At 43.9% G+C, this 15,068-nt stretch overlaps 1 protein-coding gene across 9 annotated transcripts in view; it reads left to right on the forward strand.

Annotated features, from left to right (window-relative positions):
- Positions 1 to 15,068, forward strand: part of DMD (dystrophin) — a 2,360,554-nt gene that overhangs the window by 2,264,794 nt on the left and 80,692 nt on the right. For all 9 annotated transcript variants that reach the window (XM_066250305.1, XM_066250306.1, XM_066250308.1 and 6 more), the window contains 3 exons: positions 299 to 500; positions 2,713 to 2,798; positions 5,611 to 5,768. In XM_066250305.1, the coding sequence (XP_066106402.1) occupies positions 299 to 500; positions 2,713 to 2,798; positions 5,611 to 5,768 (446 nt within the window). The remainder of the gene's footprint in view (positions 1 to 298; positions 501 to 2,712; positions 2,799 to 5,610; positions 5,769 to 15,068) is intronic.

Here is a 15,068-nt window from a genome sequence, read left to right on the forward strand (position 1 = left end):
TTTTAACGTTATTTTTTTAATTAAAGATTTGCGAGCCAGATGCAGCCATCAAAAGAGCCACATATGGCTCACCAGCCATAGGTTCCCGACCCTACTTTAGGCCATACGCCTGAAACTAATACAAAATAATATTGAATATCAACTGCAATTGAAAAATAAATAAAAGAGGGTACGGTTCAGATCTGGTGATTCCTAGAAAGTCCGAGACCTCTCTACCAGGGTTCTCACAGGAAAAGGGGAAATAGTGACAGGAGGCTGTTGCCCTGTGAATCACGTGGGCTTTTCTGTGGCTTTGCAGTGGACCTCTTGAGCCTGTCAGCTGCGTGCGATGCCTTGGATCAGCACAACCTCAAGCAGAATGACCAGCCCATGGACGTCCTGCAGATCATTAACTGTCTGACCACTGTTTATGACCGCCTGGAGCAAGAGCACAACAATCTGGTCAACGTCCCTCTCTGCGTGGATATGTGTCTCAATTGGCTGCTGAATGTTTATGACACGTACGTACGGCAGGTTTTTCTTTCCGCCTCTGTCACAGGAGGCTTAGTGTACAGAAAAGTGCCAGTTTAATTAGCATCACAACAGGGCCCCAGTCTAGCAATATGGTCCTCATGTTGCAAGTTTCACGAAGCTGTGTGACCTAATGCTGTTGTTCCTGGGATAAATCAGTTTTGCATTTATTGGAAGTGGAAAGATTTTGTTTTGATCAGCTGGGAGTTGAGAGCTAGAACATTGATTGCTCTCAGGTTAGAAAACAAAGCTCCTCACTCTTCGTTTTTGACAGTGTGTCAACGTGAGGCCATTGGTGCTTTCCCGTTCTTGTCTGTGCATTCTGAACCCCCCCATCCTCTTTGGGGGTGGCTCCCTCCCCCTGGCAGACATGGATGTGCTCCTGGGGGTGCTAGCGCACCTGTCACCACATCTGAATAGTGTTAGCTAATACTCGGGATTTTCGCAGGCGATTATGAGCTGATAAGCCAAACAAAATGCAAACAAGCCCTTAATACAGCGAATTCAGCTCCTCAAACTAAGGAGGTTTGGGATTCTTTTTTTTTTAAATAAGGTTTTTCCGGCACCTTCATTTATTACTCTCTCTTCGGCAAGCACCCATCTGATCCTTTGGGATCGCACATAGGAGAGATTTCCCCGTTCGAATTTTTGCCTTCAGCTAAATGAAGACGGTTGAGGAAGGTAGCAGAAGGAATTGGTCTTCATTTTGACTGAATTGTTCTTAGACGTCAGAATTATCACATACCTCCTTCCACATGTCGAGAAGGACATTTCCCTGTTTGTAAATCTGGGGAGGTTCTCAAAAAGGAGTTCCGTATTTTGCTTTTTGCCTTGGTTGTAGATTTCTCCCACCTCCTGGAGTGAAAAGAATACTCTGTATTGTTCACTCTTTTGATAAGGTATTGCATTTTCACTTCTGATCGGGGTCTACCATGCCTTTGAACATCCTGGATTGTAATGGGGGATCACCCTGACATTTGCTTTGATAAGGGTTTGTATCCAGGTCTCTCCTCAAACATATTTTAGCACCATTTTCTGTGCAGATGATATACAAAGGGATTCTGGGTATATTACTTTCTTTCTACCTGCTTGAAAATTACTTGGGAGCGATTTAATCCCTTGAAGACCTGAGTTACTGTGTAAAAGTTTATTTGTTAAACTCTATTTACCATTTTTAAAGAGTAGAAAAGGGTAAGAAAATGTTTCAACAATAGTAATTTTGTTAACGCATCAGAATCCAGGATTTCTAGTTGACTAAGGCATTTATTTAGTACATTGTACCAGTTGAAAGCTGAGCATCTTATTGACTAAAATAACCACAATTGGGACCTATCCTTTGTCATTTGAAAGCACTAAATGGGAGAATGAGTCTAGACTTTTTTTTTTAACCAACATCTAAGGTTCAGTTGCTTTCCATAACAAAATAAAAGCTGAAAATCATTGAAAGACATTTTCTACAACATGAAATCTTTTTATTATTTTTTAAAATTTTCCCATGGACATTAATGACCTTATTGATAAATCTGTGATGTGGAATGCTTTATTTCAGCTTCATCTGTAAACTGAAAGTATACATGCATTAAAGCATTGGTATAGCAGTAGATTATTTTTAAATTGCTCTTTAGGGTCATATATTTGAATATGCTCTAAGAATGTGTCGTAGTTTTCTTGTAGAGATAAACCTTCATATTCTGGATTCTATGTCGTGTGGCCTGAAGTGGTTAATTTGCTTCTTAATAAGGGCAATCTGATGAAAATCTAAAAGAGTTTTGGAGAGAGCAGAGCAGATAGTTGCTGGTAATTTTTCTTTGGCTTCAATAAACCGAAATAGGTCATTTGCTTCAGTAACCAAAATAGCTTTAGTGCATAGTAGAATTCATCCACTTACCGATTTAAACCCAGGTGGCTCTCAATGGATGAATAGAAGGATATTCTTCCTATTTTATGTAGAGCCACTCTTACAATTCAAATAAGGGCTTTTAAGAATTTAAAACTTGGTAAATATTCATTGGTTGGGTTGGTCAAATTTCCATCACATTCCAAGTCATCAGCCAAATGGATAATGATCCTAGAAACATTCTTCATTTTAATAATACAATGGTCAACAGAGTTCCTATATCCAAGGTTTTTTTCTTAGCTGAAAAGTGCTTATCACCCAGTAAAATTTCAATAATTGTTTTCTGATTTGATTACTTGTAACAGAGGACGAACGGGGAGGATCCGGGTCCTGTCTTTCAAAACTGGCATCATTTCTCTGTGTAAAGCACACTTGGAAGACAAGTACAGATGTAAGTAATGCATATCAACTCCATATTCTTTTATTAATGTTGGCTAATTACCCCAGTTCTAGGTGGGGAATTATATAGTGTTCTTATTTGACAGCAAGTTCTTCATGTAAGATGTAGAACTGCTTTAGAGTGTCAAGCATTTAATTTTTTTCTGTTATTTATTTGTTTGTTTGTTTATTTTAGCAAGAGAGAGACAAGACAGGAAGGGAGAGGGATGAGTAACATCAGTTCTTTGTTGTGATAACCTTAGTTGTTCATTGATTGCTTCTCACATGTGCCTTGACCGGGGGGGTTCCAGCTGAGCCAGTGACCCCTTACTCAAGCCAGAGACCTTGGGCTTCAAGCCAGCGACCATGGGGTCCTGTCTGTGATCCCACACTCAAGCCAGTGACCCTGTGCTCACGCCAGCTACCTTGGGGTTTCAAACCTTGCACTTCAGCATCCCAGGTTGATGTTCTACCACCATGCCCCACTGGTCGAGCTGTTTTTCTTTTCTTTTTTTATGTCTTTAAATTACAGGTATTTAAATAGAGAATGAGGGTTAACCTCTCCAGTCTGAGTATTATTTTACATTACATTGACTGTGTCTGAATAAAACACATGTTCCTACGGGACAAAGCCCAATTTCCTAACCCTTTTGTTCAAGGCAGAAAAAGAAATGTGAAGGTTTAATCCATGCTCTTGCCCAGTCTTTGGATTCTTATTTAAAGAGGACTATCTGGCATTCCTATTCAAGAAACATTGTTTATCTTATAATCACCATACCGCAAGATGTACTGACACAGCCAGTTCTGTGACGTGACTAAAATTTGATTATTGGAAAGACAACTAGCTTGCCTTTTTTTTTTTTTTACAGGGTAAATATCACCTTATAGAATTTCCTGCTGATTAGCCATTGGGTTCTTCTGCTTAAAATTTGTCAATCCAAATTAAAAGCAAACACCAGAGGAGTGATGGTTGACATGATTAAGCAACCATTCATTCCCGTGAAGGACTGTGTGTGTGTCTTCCCCTTTAAATGCTTGCAAGAAATCTTTTCAGTAGGAATATTAAAGAAACCTAGTCTGTTGTGTCTTTTCTTTCTTCCCCTAAGGCCTAGCCTCACAGGGATGAGAAGATGTGCTGAGCTTAAGGACGGGCAGGAGATAAAAGAGATTAAATTCCTCCAAAGCCACTCTGTCCTACTGCTGATTTCCCCCCTAGGAGTAAGCCACAAAATACACGAGCCTTTTTAGCTCTCACTTCTGTGTACTTTTCCTCTTGAGTTTTCTCATCCTAAGAACCAAAGGCAAAGAACTGAACAGATTTTGTTAACCATTTAAAAACGTATATTGGATAAAATAGGACGTGTGGTTTTTCCCTTTAAATATCGTAGTTACTTGTTATAGGTTAGTTTCTAATCTTAACCTTGTCAATGGTATTGTATCAGTACATCATACTACTAAATGGAATCCTCAAGGGACCTTCGAGGGTATGTTTCAAATAATAACTAAGAGGGAATGTGTTTTGAGGTTGGCGAAACAAAAACATTAACTTCAAGTTAGGATATTTGGAAAGAGTTCATCGTTTTGAAAAGCGCATGTGTGTGCATTGTGGAGATGGTAAAAAGCGCGTGTGCAGTCTCATTTCGGCTTTTTGCCATCTTCTATATCTCATTAAAGTATTTAATTTCTTAGAGTTCAAAGTGTGTTTATAAGGAAGAAAAGCTTTCTTGGATTTAATTTTTGGGCAACCTTTATTTGAATACAAGTTGTGATTAAAAGGATTTTATATCTGAGAACAGAGCATGTTGCAAGTATTTGGTATGTTCATTCATTCTGTGAACTGCACTCTATTAGACACCTGCCGTTCTGCCCCAGGCACTTGTCACGGGGTTGACCAAGACACAGTCCCTACTCTCAAGTAGATCTCATTCTTCAGCCAAAAAGACAGCCATGTATTGAATCAGTGACAGTGGAAAGTGATATGAGCTGATTACAAATATGTACAGCCTCCTATGGGAACACATAAAAGAAACTCAAAGATCTTATGGCTTCATAAGGAAGTCCCAATTTTGATACATTTTGAATCTCTGATGTTAAAGGGGATGGTGCTTTGAGCTGCTTCTATTGTTCTTAATGATAAAAGTTAATTCATTATATATAGAAAATATTTCCTAAGATTATGTTCCAGCTTAGGAAAAATTCAGGTGTCAGGATTGTATGTAAACTTCTTCCTTGAGGGCTATATAGGTCATCCATAAAAACAGTAAATGTCTAGAAGATTAACATACAATAGAAGTAACCCCTCTCTGTGGGGATATTGACTACTCTCGAGAACTGGGGTTGGAATTGAGCTGCCCATTTGGTTCTGTTAGCATCTACTTCAGGGGTCTCAAACTCAACTCAGCATGTGGGCCGCAGAGCAAGATCACAGCCGTTCCTTCGGCGGGCCGCACTAGGTCTACAAAAGGCAACTGTTACACAACACTTTTCTCACTGCAGTTGAAAACAAAAAAAAATCAGTACAACAAGCACAATCAATCGTACATGTAGTTTACTCAGTGTCACAAAGCGACCAGAAACTGTAGTTCGCTTCACAACTGCTGTTAACTAAGCTAATATCTAGCTAGGATGCTAGAGAAATGAAAAATACAAGTAGGCCCCTAGGCTTACTTAATTTTATCCAAAATATTTTGAACTTCATGGATTAGTCTGCGGGCTGCACAAAATTGTTCGGCGGGCCGCATGCGGCCCGCGGGCCACGAGTTTAAGACCCCTGATCTACTTGGTGCTGCTTTCTGATTGTTGCACTTCTCTTCTTCCTCTTGCAGACCTTTTCAAGCAAGTGGCAAGTTCAACAGGATTCTGTGACCAGCGCCGGCTCGGCCTCCTCCTGCACGACTCCATCCAAATCCCAAGGCAGTTGGGTGAAGTTGCATCCTTTGGAGGCAGTAACATTGAGCCGAGTGTCAGAAGCTGCTTCCAATTTGTAAGTTATTCACCTTCTTCTTCTTTTTTTTTAGTTTTGACAGAGACAGAGAGAGGGACAGATAGGGACAGGTAGACAGGAAGGGAGAGAGATGAGAAGCATCAGTTATTCATTGTGGCACCTTAGTTGTTCATTGATTGCTTTCTCATATGTGACTCAACGGGGGTGCTCCAGCAGCGTGAGTGACCCCTTGCTCGAGCCAGCGACCATGTGGTTATGTCTATGATCCCACGCTCAAGCCAGATGAGCCTGCACTCAAACCGGCGACCTCAGGGTTTCAAACCTGGGTCCTCCCTGTCCCAGTTCAATGCTATATCCACTGCGCACTGCCTGGTCAGGCTTATTCACCTTCTAAAGTAACATATTTATTGTTTTATGTTTGAAATGTTTAAAACACAGAAGTTTTCAGTTTCTTAGATAGCTCTTTGGTACGTGGGTATATAGGGGATTTTTGATATTTGAAACCTGTTCAGGCCATGGCTCCTGGAACTCTGGGTTTGGGGAGAGGGGACAGTGCAGAGGAAGGAAAAGATGTCTCCATCTGCAGCTGGGACACCAATTATTAAGGTGTTGGGAGGGAATGGCATCCACACTGGTTCAGCAATAGAGGAAATAAATCTCCAGCCAGATAAATCCTTTGCATATAACAAAAAGACCTTTATAGGTGATTCTTTGTTTTTGTTTTTTTTTAATTTTTACCTAATTCTATCACTACAGCCTCCTTTCAGGGATTGTTTGGTAAATAGTTGACACAGCTATCATGTTTTTAAAGTGTTTATTTTCTGTTTCTCCATTTCTCTATTATTCCAAGGCCTTCCCATAATCATTCATTCATTCATTCATTCGTTTGTTCATTCATTTTGTATTTTTCCGAAGTTAGAAGCAGGGAGGCAGTCAGACAGACTCCCACATGCACCCGACCGGGATCCAGCCGGCATGCCCACCAGGATGTGATGCTCTGCCCATCTGGGGCATTGCTCTGTTGCGGCCAGAGCCATTCTAGCACCTGAGGCGGAGGCCATGGAGCCATCCTCAGCACCCAGACCAACTTTGCTCCAGTGGAGCCTTGGCTGCGGGAGGGGAAGAGAGAGACAGAAAGGAAGGTGTGGCGGAGGGAGTGGAGAAGCAAATGGGCGCTTCTCCTGTGTGCCCTGGCCGGGAATCGAACCCGGGTCCTCCGCACGCTAGGCCGATATTTTCTCTTTCTTATAATTTTCTTTTCTCTAGCTTACTGTTATAAGAATATAGTATACAGTGCCTATAACATACAAAATATATGTTAGTTGACTTTATGTTATTGGTAAGGCTTCCAGTCAACAGTAGCCTATTAGTAGTTCTGTTTGAGGGAGTCAGAAGGTATATGCAGGCTTTTGACTGCATGACGAGTCGATGCCCCTAAACCCCATGTTGTTCAAGGGTCGTCTGTGCTGCTCCCCAGCTTCCCAAGGTGAAATAACGGCCATTTGTCCTGAGTCCCTGCTAGAATATGAGATGCCGTACCAAACAGGGAACTGAGGCGAGTTGGGGGTGGGGGGAGGAGTCCTTATTTTAAGGAGTGGAATACTGGCAAACTGGACGTATCTAGTAGCACACTGTGCATATTTTGTATGCACAGAGCCAGGTGAGGTTTACAGTCCATAGATTCGGGGATCGTCTCAACTCTGTCGTAATTTGCAATCCGGTTGCACAGGTCCGATGTGAATGCCTTCTCCATGATTGACATCCTGGCCCTGCGCGCATTTCCTCAGCCAGGGGCTCTGGCGCGCCTCGCCTTTCACCGAGCTGCTGCGTGCCTGCAATGTGATATTTGCTGTGGGAAAAAGATAACAGGAGTGAAAATGCCCCCTGCCCTTTGAACTGTAAGAGCTTGGGAATAGGGCCCAGCTGGTTCCTTCACCAGGCTTGTGCTCAAAGGCAGATGTTTCTAGCATCCTAAGGACACGGCAGTGCAGGACTTGTTTCTCCTACAGATGCATTCCCTGTATTGCAGAAGGAGAAGCTGATTTCAGACTATAGTTCCCCTCCCCCGTGTTGTTGTTTTTGTTTTTTTTTCTGAGAGAGAGAGGGAGAAAGACAGGAAGGGGGAGAGATGAGAAGCAACAACGCATAGTTGCGGCACTTTAGTTGTTTATTGATTGCTTCTCATATTTGTGTTGACTGGTGGGGGGAGAGGGGCTTCAGCCAAGCCAGTGACCTTTGGTCTCAAACAAGCAGCCATGGCATCATATCTATGCCACCAGCTCAGGCTGGTGTCTCGCACTCAAGCTGGCTGAGCCCGTGCTCAACCCACTGACCCCAGGGTTTCAAACCTGGGACCTCAGCATCCCAGGTTGATGTTCTATCCATTGCGCCACCACCGGTCAGACTATAATCCTTTTTTTCCCATTGTTTTCTTGTCACCAACTTGGAAGACTTACTTCTTTTCAAGTTGGTACAGTTAGGAAGGTGTTAGCCTCTGATTCCTACAAGGGCCTAGCAGGGGCAGGAAGAGAGAGGCATATTTTCATTTTTTATTTTATTTTTTACAGAGACAGAGTCAGAGAGAGACATAGGGACAGACAGACAGGAACGGAGAGAGATGAGAAGCATCAATCATCAGTTTTTTGTTGCGACACCTTAGTTCATTGATTGCTTTCTCATATGTGCCTAGACTGCTGGCCTTCAGCAGACCGAGTAACTCCTTGCTTGAGCCAGTGACCTTGGGTCCAAGCTGGTGAGCTTTGCTCAAACCAGTGAGCCCACACTCAAGCTGAGGACCTCGGGGTCTTGAACCTGGGTCCTCTGCATCCCAGTCCGATGCTCTACCCACTGCGCCACCGCCTAGTCAGGCAAGAGAGGCATGTTTTCATGTGCCCTATTTGCTGGATGGTCTTTTAAAAGTTTCCTTAACCCATTTCCCTCTCTTCAGGGGGTGGCTGGTGATGGTGGGTGCACAGCAGTGTGAAAGTATTTCATGCCACTGCACTTTTGAAAATGTTAAGACAGTGAATTTTATGGTATGTGTATTTTACCATATCAAAAAATTAGGACCCTGGCTGGATAACTCAATTGGTTAGAGCATTCTTCGCAAAGCTCAGAGGTTGCCAGTTCAATCCCCAGTCAGGGCACAGACAGGAACAGATTGATGTTTCTGTCTCTTTCTGTCTCCCTTGTCTCCCTCTGTCTCCCTCTCCCTCCCTCTCCCTCTCTCTCCCTCTCCCTCCCTCTCTCTCCCTTTCTCTCTCCCTCCCTCTCCCTCTCTCTCCCTCTCCCTCCCTCTCTCTCCCTCTCCCTCCCTCTCTCTCCCTCCTCCTCTCCCTCCCTCTCCCTCCCTCTCTCCCTCTCTCTCTCTCCCTCCCTCTTCCTCCCTCTCCCTCTCTCCCTCTCCCTCCCCCTCCCTCCCCCCTCCCTCCCTCTCTCCCTCCCTCTCCCTCCCTCTCCCTCTCTCCCTCTCCCCCCTCTCCCTCCCTCTCCCTCCCTCTCTCTCCCTCTCTCTCCCTCTCCCTCTCCCTCCCTCTCTCTCCCTCTCCCTCTCTCCCTCTCTCCCTCTCCCTCCCTCTCTCTCCTTGTCCCTCTCCCTCCCTCTCCTCTCCCTCTCTCTCCCTCCCCCTCCCTCTCTCCCTCCCTCTCCCTCCCTCTCCCTCTCTCCCTCTCCCCCCTCTCCCTCTCTCCCTCTCCCTCTCTCCCTCTCCCTCTCTCCCTCTCCCTCCCTCCCTCTCCTTCCCCCTCTCTCCCTCTCCCCCCTCTCCCTCTCTCCCTCTCCCTCCCTCTCTCTCCCTGTCCCTCTCCCTCTCCCTCCCTCTCCCTCCCTCTCACTCCCTCTCCCTCCCTCTCACTCCCTCTCTCTCCCTCTCCCTCTCCCTCCCTCTCCCTCTCTCCCTCTCCCTCCCTCTCTCTCCCTGTCCCTCTCCCTCCCTCTCCTCTCCCTCTCCTCTCCCTCTCCTCTCCCTCTCCCTTCCTCTCTCTCCCTCTCTCTCCCTCTCTCTCCCTCTCCCTCCATCTCCCTCTCCCTTTCCCTCCCTCCCTCTCCCTCTCTCTCCCTCTCTCTCCCTCTCTCTCCCTCTCTCTTTCTCTCTCTTTCTCTCTCTTTCTCCTTCTCTCTCTCCCCTCTGTCTCTTTCCCCACTCTTTCCCTTCCTCTCTTTGAAATCAATAAAATTTTTTTAAAAAAAATTGGAGGAAATACCCCAATTTTTTTAAAGAGAGATGAATGAAATCACTATCAAATCCAAATAAAATATTTTGCCTACTTACAAATCAGTATAGGTTCTTCAAGAAATTATCCATTAAGGCAGGAAATGAAGTTATATCTGTGAATATTGAAAAGAAAAAATCACTATAAATTTATGGATTTGACAGTGGTATGTTCATTGATATAAAATGAGGCAACAGGATGTGTTTCTACACTCAAAGTATAGTGCAGTCAATACATGCACTGGGAAATTGACTGCTGGGCTGTAGTAGAAGTCAAGTTCTGAAGTTTGTATTGGAAATCCAGATTCAATGAATGTATCATCAGGTTGTTCCTCTTTCATGTTCCATGCAAACATCTCTGTTGACAGGACATGTTGATCCTTGTGACCTCATCACAGCCAGGCCTGCCGTGGCAAAGAGTCACACAGACTGCCCAAAGCAACCATGGGGACTGTCTGCATCTCCCCTTTTTTAAATGGGAAACTGAAGCCTAGCGAGGTAGACTGAATATATCCCACATCCTGCCATTAATCATATCAGAAGTAGACATCAGGCCTAAGGCCCCTGTGTTCCAAGCCAGTGTTTTCTTCTCCTAAAGTTCCCCTGGTCAGTAAACCGTGCCTTGCGAGCCATGTGCGGCTCTTTGGCCCCTTGAGTGTGGCTCTTCCACAAAATACCACGTGTGGGCGCTACCTCGATAAGGAATGTACCTACCTATATATATATAATTTAAGTTTAAAAAATTTGGCTCTCAAAAGAAATTTCGATCATTGTACTGTTGATATTTGACTCTGTTGACTAATGAGTTTGCCAACCACTATAAATTATCTGAATAGAATAGATGGCTTTAACCAGTTCAGATACTAGACTGAACGACAGAAGTGTTACTGTGATCCTTTAGATGAATTTCGGGTTATAGTAGTGATCCTTTAGATGAATTTCGGGTTATGATGTGGATAAATGAATACCCCTACCTCAATAGATTTAAACATGCCCTTCCGTACCCCCACACCCCCACACCGGTGCTGCAGTGGTTTTTGTTTAAAATACTCTAATCCCAATTGCAGATATCTGGTCTACCTTCAGATGAAACCAAATACTTCCTTTTAAGCGAGAAATGTTACACTTTTAAGTGACCCAGAAAAGAGTCATGTGTCTATAAATCAGTATTTGGCAGCACCCTAAGAGGCACTCCCTCCCCACGGTAGTCTTTGTAGTATTTTCTTCTGTAAACATTTTAAGGACTTCATTGTTTAGATAGAATTGAGATGCCAACTTTATATTAAATATGCTTCACCTACAAGAGCTTGGGTGTCAAATCCTGTTTGTTTTACATCTGTTTTCTGCCTCCTGTTGTATTCATACATTCAAAATGAATAAGTTGCATTTTCATGTGTCTTTTGAACTTTTATATTTATATGACAAAAATGAATATCATCTATACACAGTTGCTGGAATAAAAATGAATGATATAAAAATCAGTATAAATTCCAATCACAGCTATGGAGAACAAATATATACAAGTCCCCACCTGACCTGTGGTGGCGCAGTGGATAAATGCTTGCGCTGGAATGCTGAGGTCACCGGTTTGAAACTCCAGGCTTACCGGTTCAAGGCACATATGGGAAGCAACTACTATGAGTTGATGCTTCCTACTCCCCTACCTCTTTTCTCTCTCTCTCCTCTCTTTAAAATTAATAAAATAAAAAATCTTTAAAAAGGCCCTGGCCAGTTGGCTCAGCAGTAGAGCGTCAGCCTGGCGTGCGGGGGACGCCGGGTTCGATACCTGGCCAGGGCACATAGGAGAAGCGCCCATTTGCTTCTCCACCCCCCCTTTCCTCTCTGTCTCTCTCTTCCCCTCCCGCAGCCAAGGCTCCATTGGAGCAAAGATGGCCCGGGCGCTGGGGATGGCTCCTTGGCCTCTGCCCCAGGTGCTGGAGTGGCTCTGGTCGCGGCAGAGTGACGCCCCAGAAGGGCAGAGCATCACCCCCTGGTGGGCAGAGCGTTGCCCCTGGTGGGCGTGCCGGGTGGATCCCGGTCAGGTGCATGCCGGAGTCTGTCTGACTGTATCTCCCCGTTTCCAGCTTCAAAAAAAATACAAAAAAAAAAAAAAATCTTTAAAAAAATAAAATTAAAAATTAAAAAAAATTATATGAGTACCCCCCTTATCCACAGGACTACATTCTAAGACGCCCAGTGGATGCCTGAAACCGCAGAGTAGTAATGAACCCTATTATACTATTTTTTGTGTTCGTATACACCTATGGTAAGGTTTAATTTATCAGTTAGCCACAGGAAAAGAGTAACAACAAAAACTGATAAAATAGAACAATTATAACAATAAAAAAAGGATTACTTGAACACAAGCATTGTGATAAGGCGACAGTTGATCTGAGAACCAAGATGGCTACTAAGTGACTGACAGGTCGGAAGCATGTACAGTGTAGAGACAGTGGGCAAAGGGGCGATTCACATCCAGGAAGGGCTGGCATGTGATTTTCATGCACCATTTAAAACGTAAGAAGTATTTCTGAATGTTTCCATGTAACTGAAACCACAGAAAGTGAAACTGGATAAGGTGGGACTACTGTGTGTGTGTGTAGGTCATATAGCAACAATAAATCATTCCAGAATACCTGAAGTGCAGTGAGTGGCAGTATGGGTAAGTGCATCGACGCTGAAACCACCTGCCTGGGTTCAAATCCCAGCTCTGCTGTTTGCTGGGTGTACAGCCTTGGGTATGTTTTGTTTTGTTTTTTTTTTTTCCATTTTTCTGAAGCTGGAAACAGGGAGAGACAGTCAGACAGACTCCCGCATGCGCCCGACCGGGATCCACCCGGCACACCCACCATGGGTCCACGCTCTGCCCACCAGGGGGCGACGCTCTGCCCACCAGGGGGCAATGCTCTGCCCATCCTGGGCGTCGCCATGTTGCCACCAGAGCCACTCTAGTGCCTGGGGCAGAGGCCACAGAGCCATCCCCAGTGCCCGGGCCATCTTTGCTCCAATGGAGCCTTGGCTGCGAGAGGGGAAGAGAGAGACAGAAAGGAAAGCGCAGCGGAGGGTTGGAGAAGCAAATGGGCGCTTCTCCTGTGTGCCCTGGCCGGGAATCGAACCCGGGTCCTCCGCACGCTAGGCCGACGCTCTACCGCTGAGCCAACCGGCCAGGGCTTTGGGTATGTTTTTTGACCTCCCTGGTTGGTAAGCTCTTGCAGTTAAATGAGCCAATAAAGACAGAGCACTTAGAGTTGTCTTCGAGTTGTGGGTACGTACAGAGTAGTGTTCCCTGAGTGCTGGCTATGAGTATGTACTGTAACGTAAGAAGATCCCTCCAAGGTTAACAGTTCCTTCTATCTATAACCAGGCATCTGTAGATTAGATTTTAGAGACTCTTGAGGTTTTGTTTACTGTAAAAGTATTTAAACACCATGGTAGGACACTTCTTAACCAGTTTGACAGCATTCCCCATGTCAATTGATCACATTTTATATTTTCCATCCTTAAAATAATGCCCTAAAGTTCCTCTTTGACTAGATTTTCTTTGCCTTTTTGTTCAGTAATCAAAATATGATTCCTTTAGTTCCGTAGATACTGTTTTTACACTCCTTTTGATTGACACGTACTCATTAGGACTTATGATATTAATAACTTATTAGAATTTGATATTTATAAGCGGATTGCATCACCAAGCTCCTACCTGACCCGCTATGGACAGTTCAAATTCCTGCAAATTTTCTAGAAAGACCTTTTATTAGTGTATTATCAGCATAGTCTAGAGTTGACTATTGGTTTTTAATTGCTGGGGTTTTTTGAGAAATCATAAGCTATGGGTGAGCTCAACTTTATAATTATCAATTTAATTTATTGTGGTTTGTATGGTTAACTTTTTTTTTCTTTTTTTGGTTAACTTCTTAATGTGGAGTGATCGCTCTTTTCTTCAACAGTATTTTGAAATAGATTTGTGTTGTAGTTGAAAGCTGCTTCATTCATACACTATTGCTGAGAAAAAGCACGTCATTCTATTTTCCCTCCTCAACTTCACAAAGTTATACTTCATTGTTACAACCAAACTACCTTGCTTTCCTTCCCCCTCCCTCCTCCCTCCTCCCTCCTCCCTCCTCCCTCCTCCCTCCTCCCTCCCCTCTCCCCCCTCCCCCTTCCTTCCTTCCTTCCTTCCTTCCTCCATTCCTTCCTTCCTTCCTCCCTCCCTTCCTCCCTCCCTCCCCCCTCCCTCCTTCCCTCCCTTCTTCCTTCCTTCCTTCCTTCCTTCCTTCCTTCCTTCCTTCCTTCCTTCCTTCCTTCCTTCCTTCCTTCTTATAAAAGTTGAGGCAGAGGTATTAATTTAAAAAATGTTATTGGGGGGGAGCTATGCTTTTAGTTTTAGGACTATTCTGGACTCCCTTTCATCAGTTCACAATTAATTCTAATTTACATAGAAACTTACCCAAAAAGTTCATGAAAACAAAGAACTATGACTTCACCATTTACTTTGTTCTTTTTTTCCATGTTTGCCACTGGTTCGTAAGTTGAATTTTTTTTTTTAAAGGGAAATTCCTTCTACAAACATTATTTAAGTTTAAGGAGACCTGTCTGGTTTGCTCAGTGGATAGTCAGCCTGACATATGGACACCCCAGGTTTGATTCCTGGACAAGGCACCCAGGAGAAGCCACTATATGCTTCTACCCCCCCCCACCTCTCTTCTCGCCCTCTTCTCCTCTCACACAGCCAGTGACTCCATTTGCTTGGGCATGGCCCAGGCACTGAGGATAGCTCCATCTGAGCCTGGCAGACTCAGGCACTAAAAATAGCTTGGTACCTGAGCATTGGCCCTAGATGGGGTTGCTGGGTAGATCCTAGTTGGGGTGCATGCGGGAGTCTCCCTCACTATCTCCCTGCCTCTCACCTAAAAAAAAAAAAAGATTAAGAGAAGTACAAAATTTGGGTTCTTTAGTGTATCTTAATTCTCTTAAGAGCTAGAGTTTTTTGTTTGGGAGTTGGGTTTTTTCCAGGGTGCATTTGACAAAATATTTAAAACTTTTTCTATCTTGCTTTATTTTTAAGCTACCAACAACAAAAAATTTTGTTAAAATTTATTCCCGACTTCAGTTCTATGAGTTTAGATAAATG

This window comes from Saccopteryx bilineata, chromosome X (assembly GCF_036850765.1).
Source record: "Saccopteryx bilineata isolate mSacBil1 chromosome X, mSacBil1_pri_phased_curated, whole genome shotgun sequence".
In the NCBI taxonomy this organism is placed as follows: domain Eukaryota; kingdom Metazoa; phylum Chordata; class Mammalia; order Chiroptera; family Emballonuridae; genus Saccopteryx; species Saccopteryx bilineata.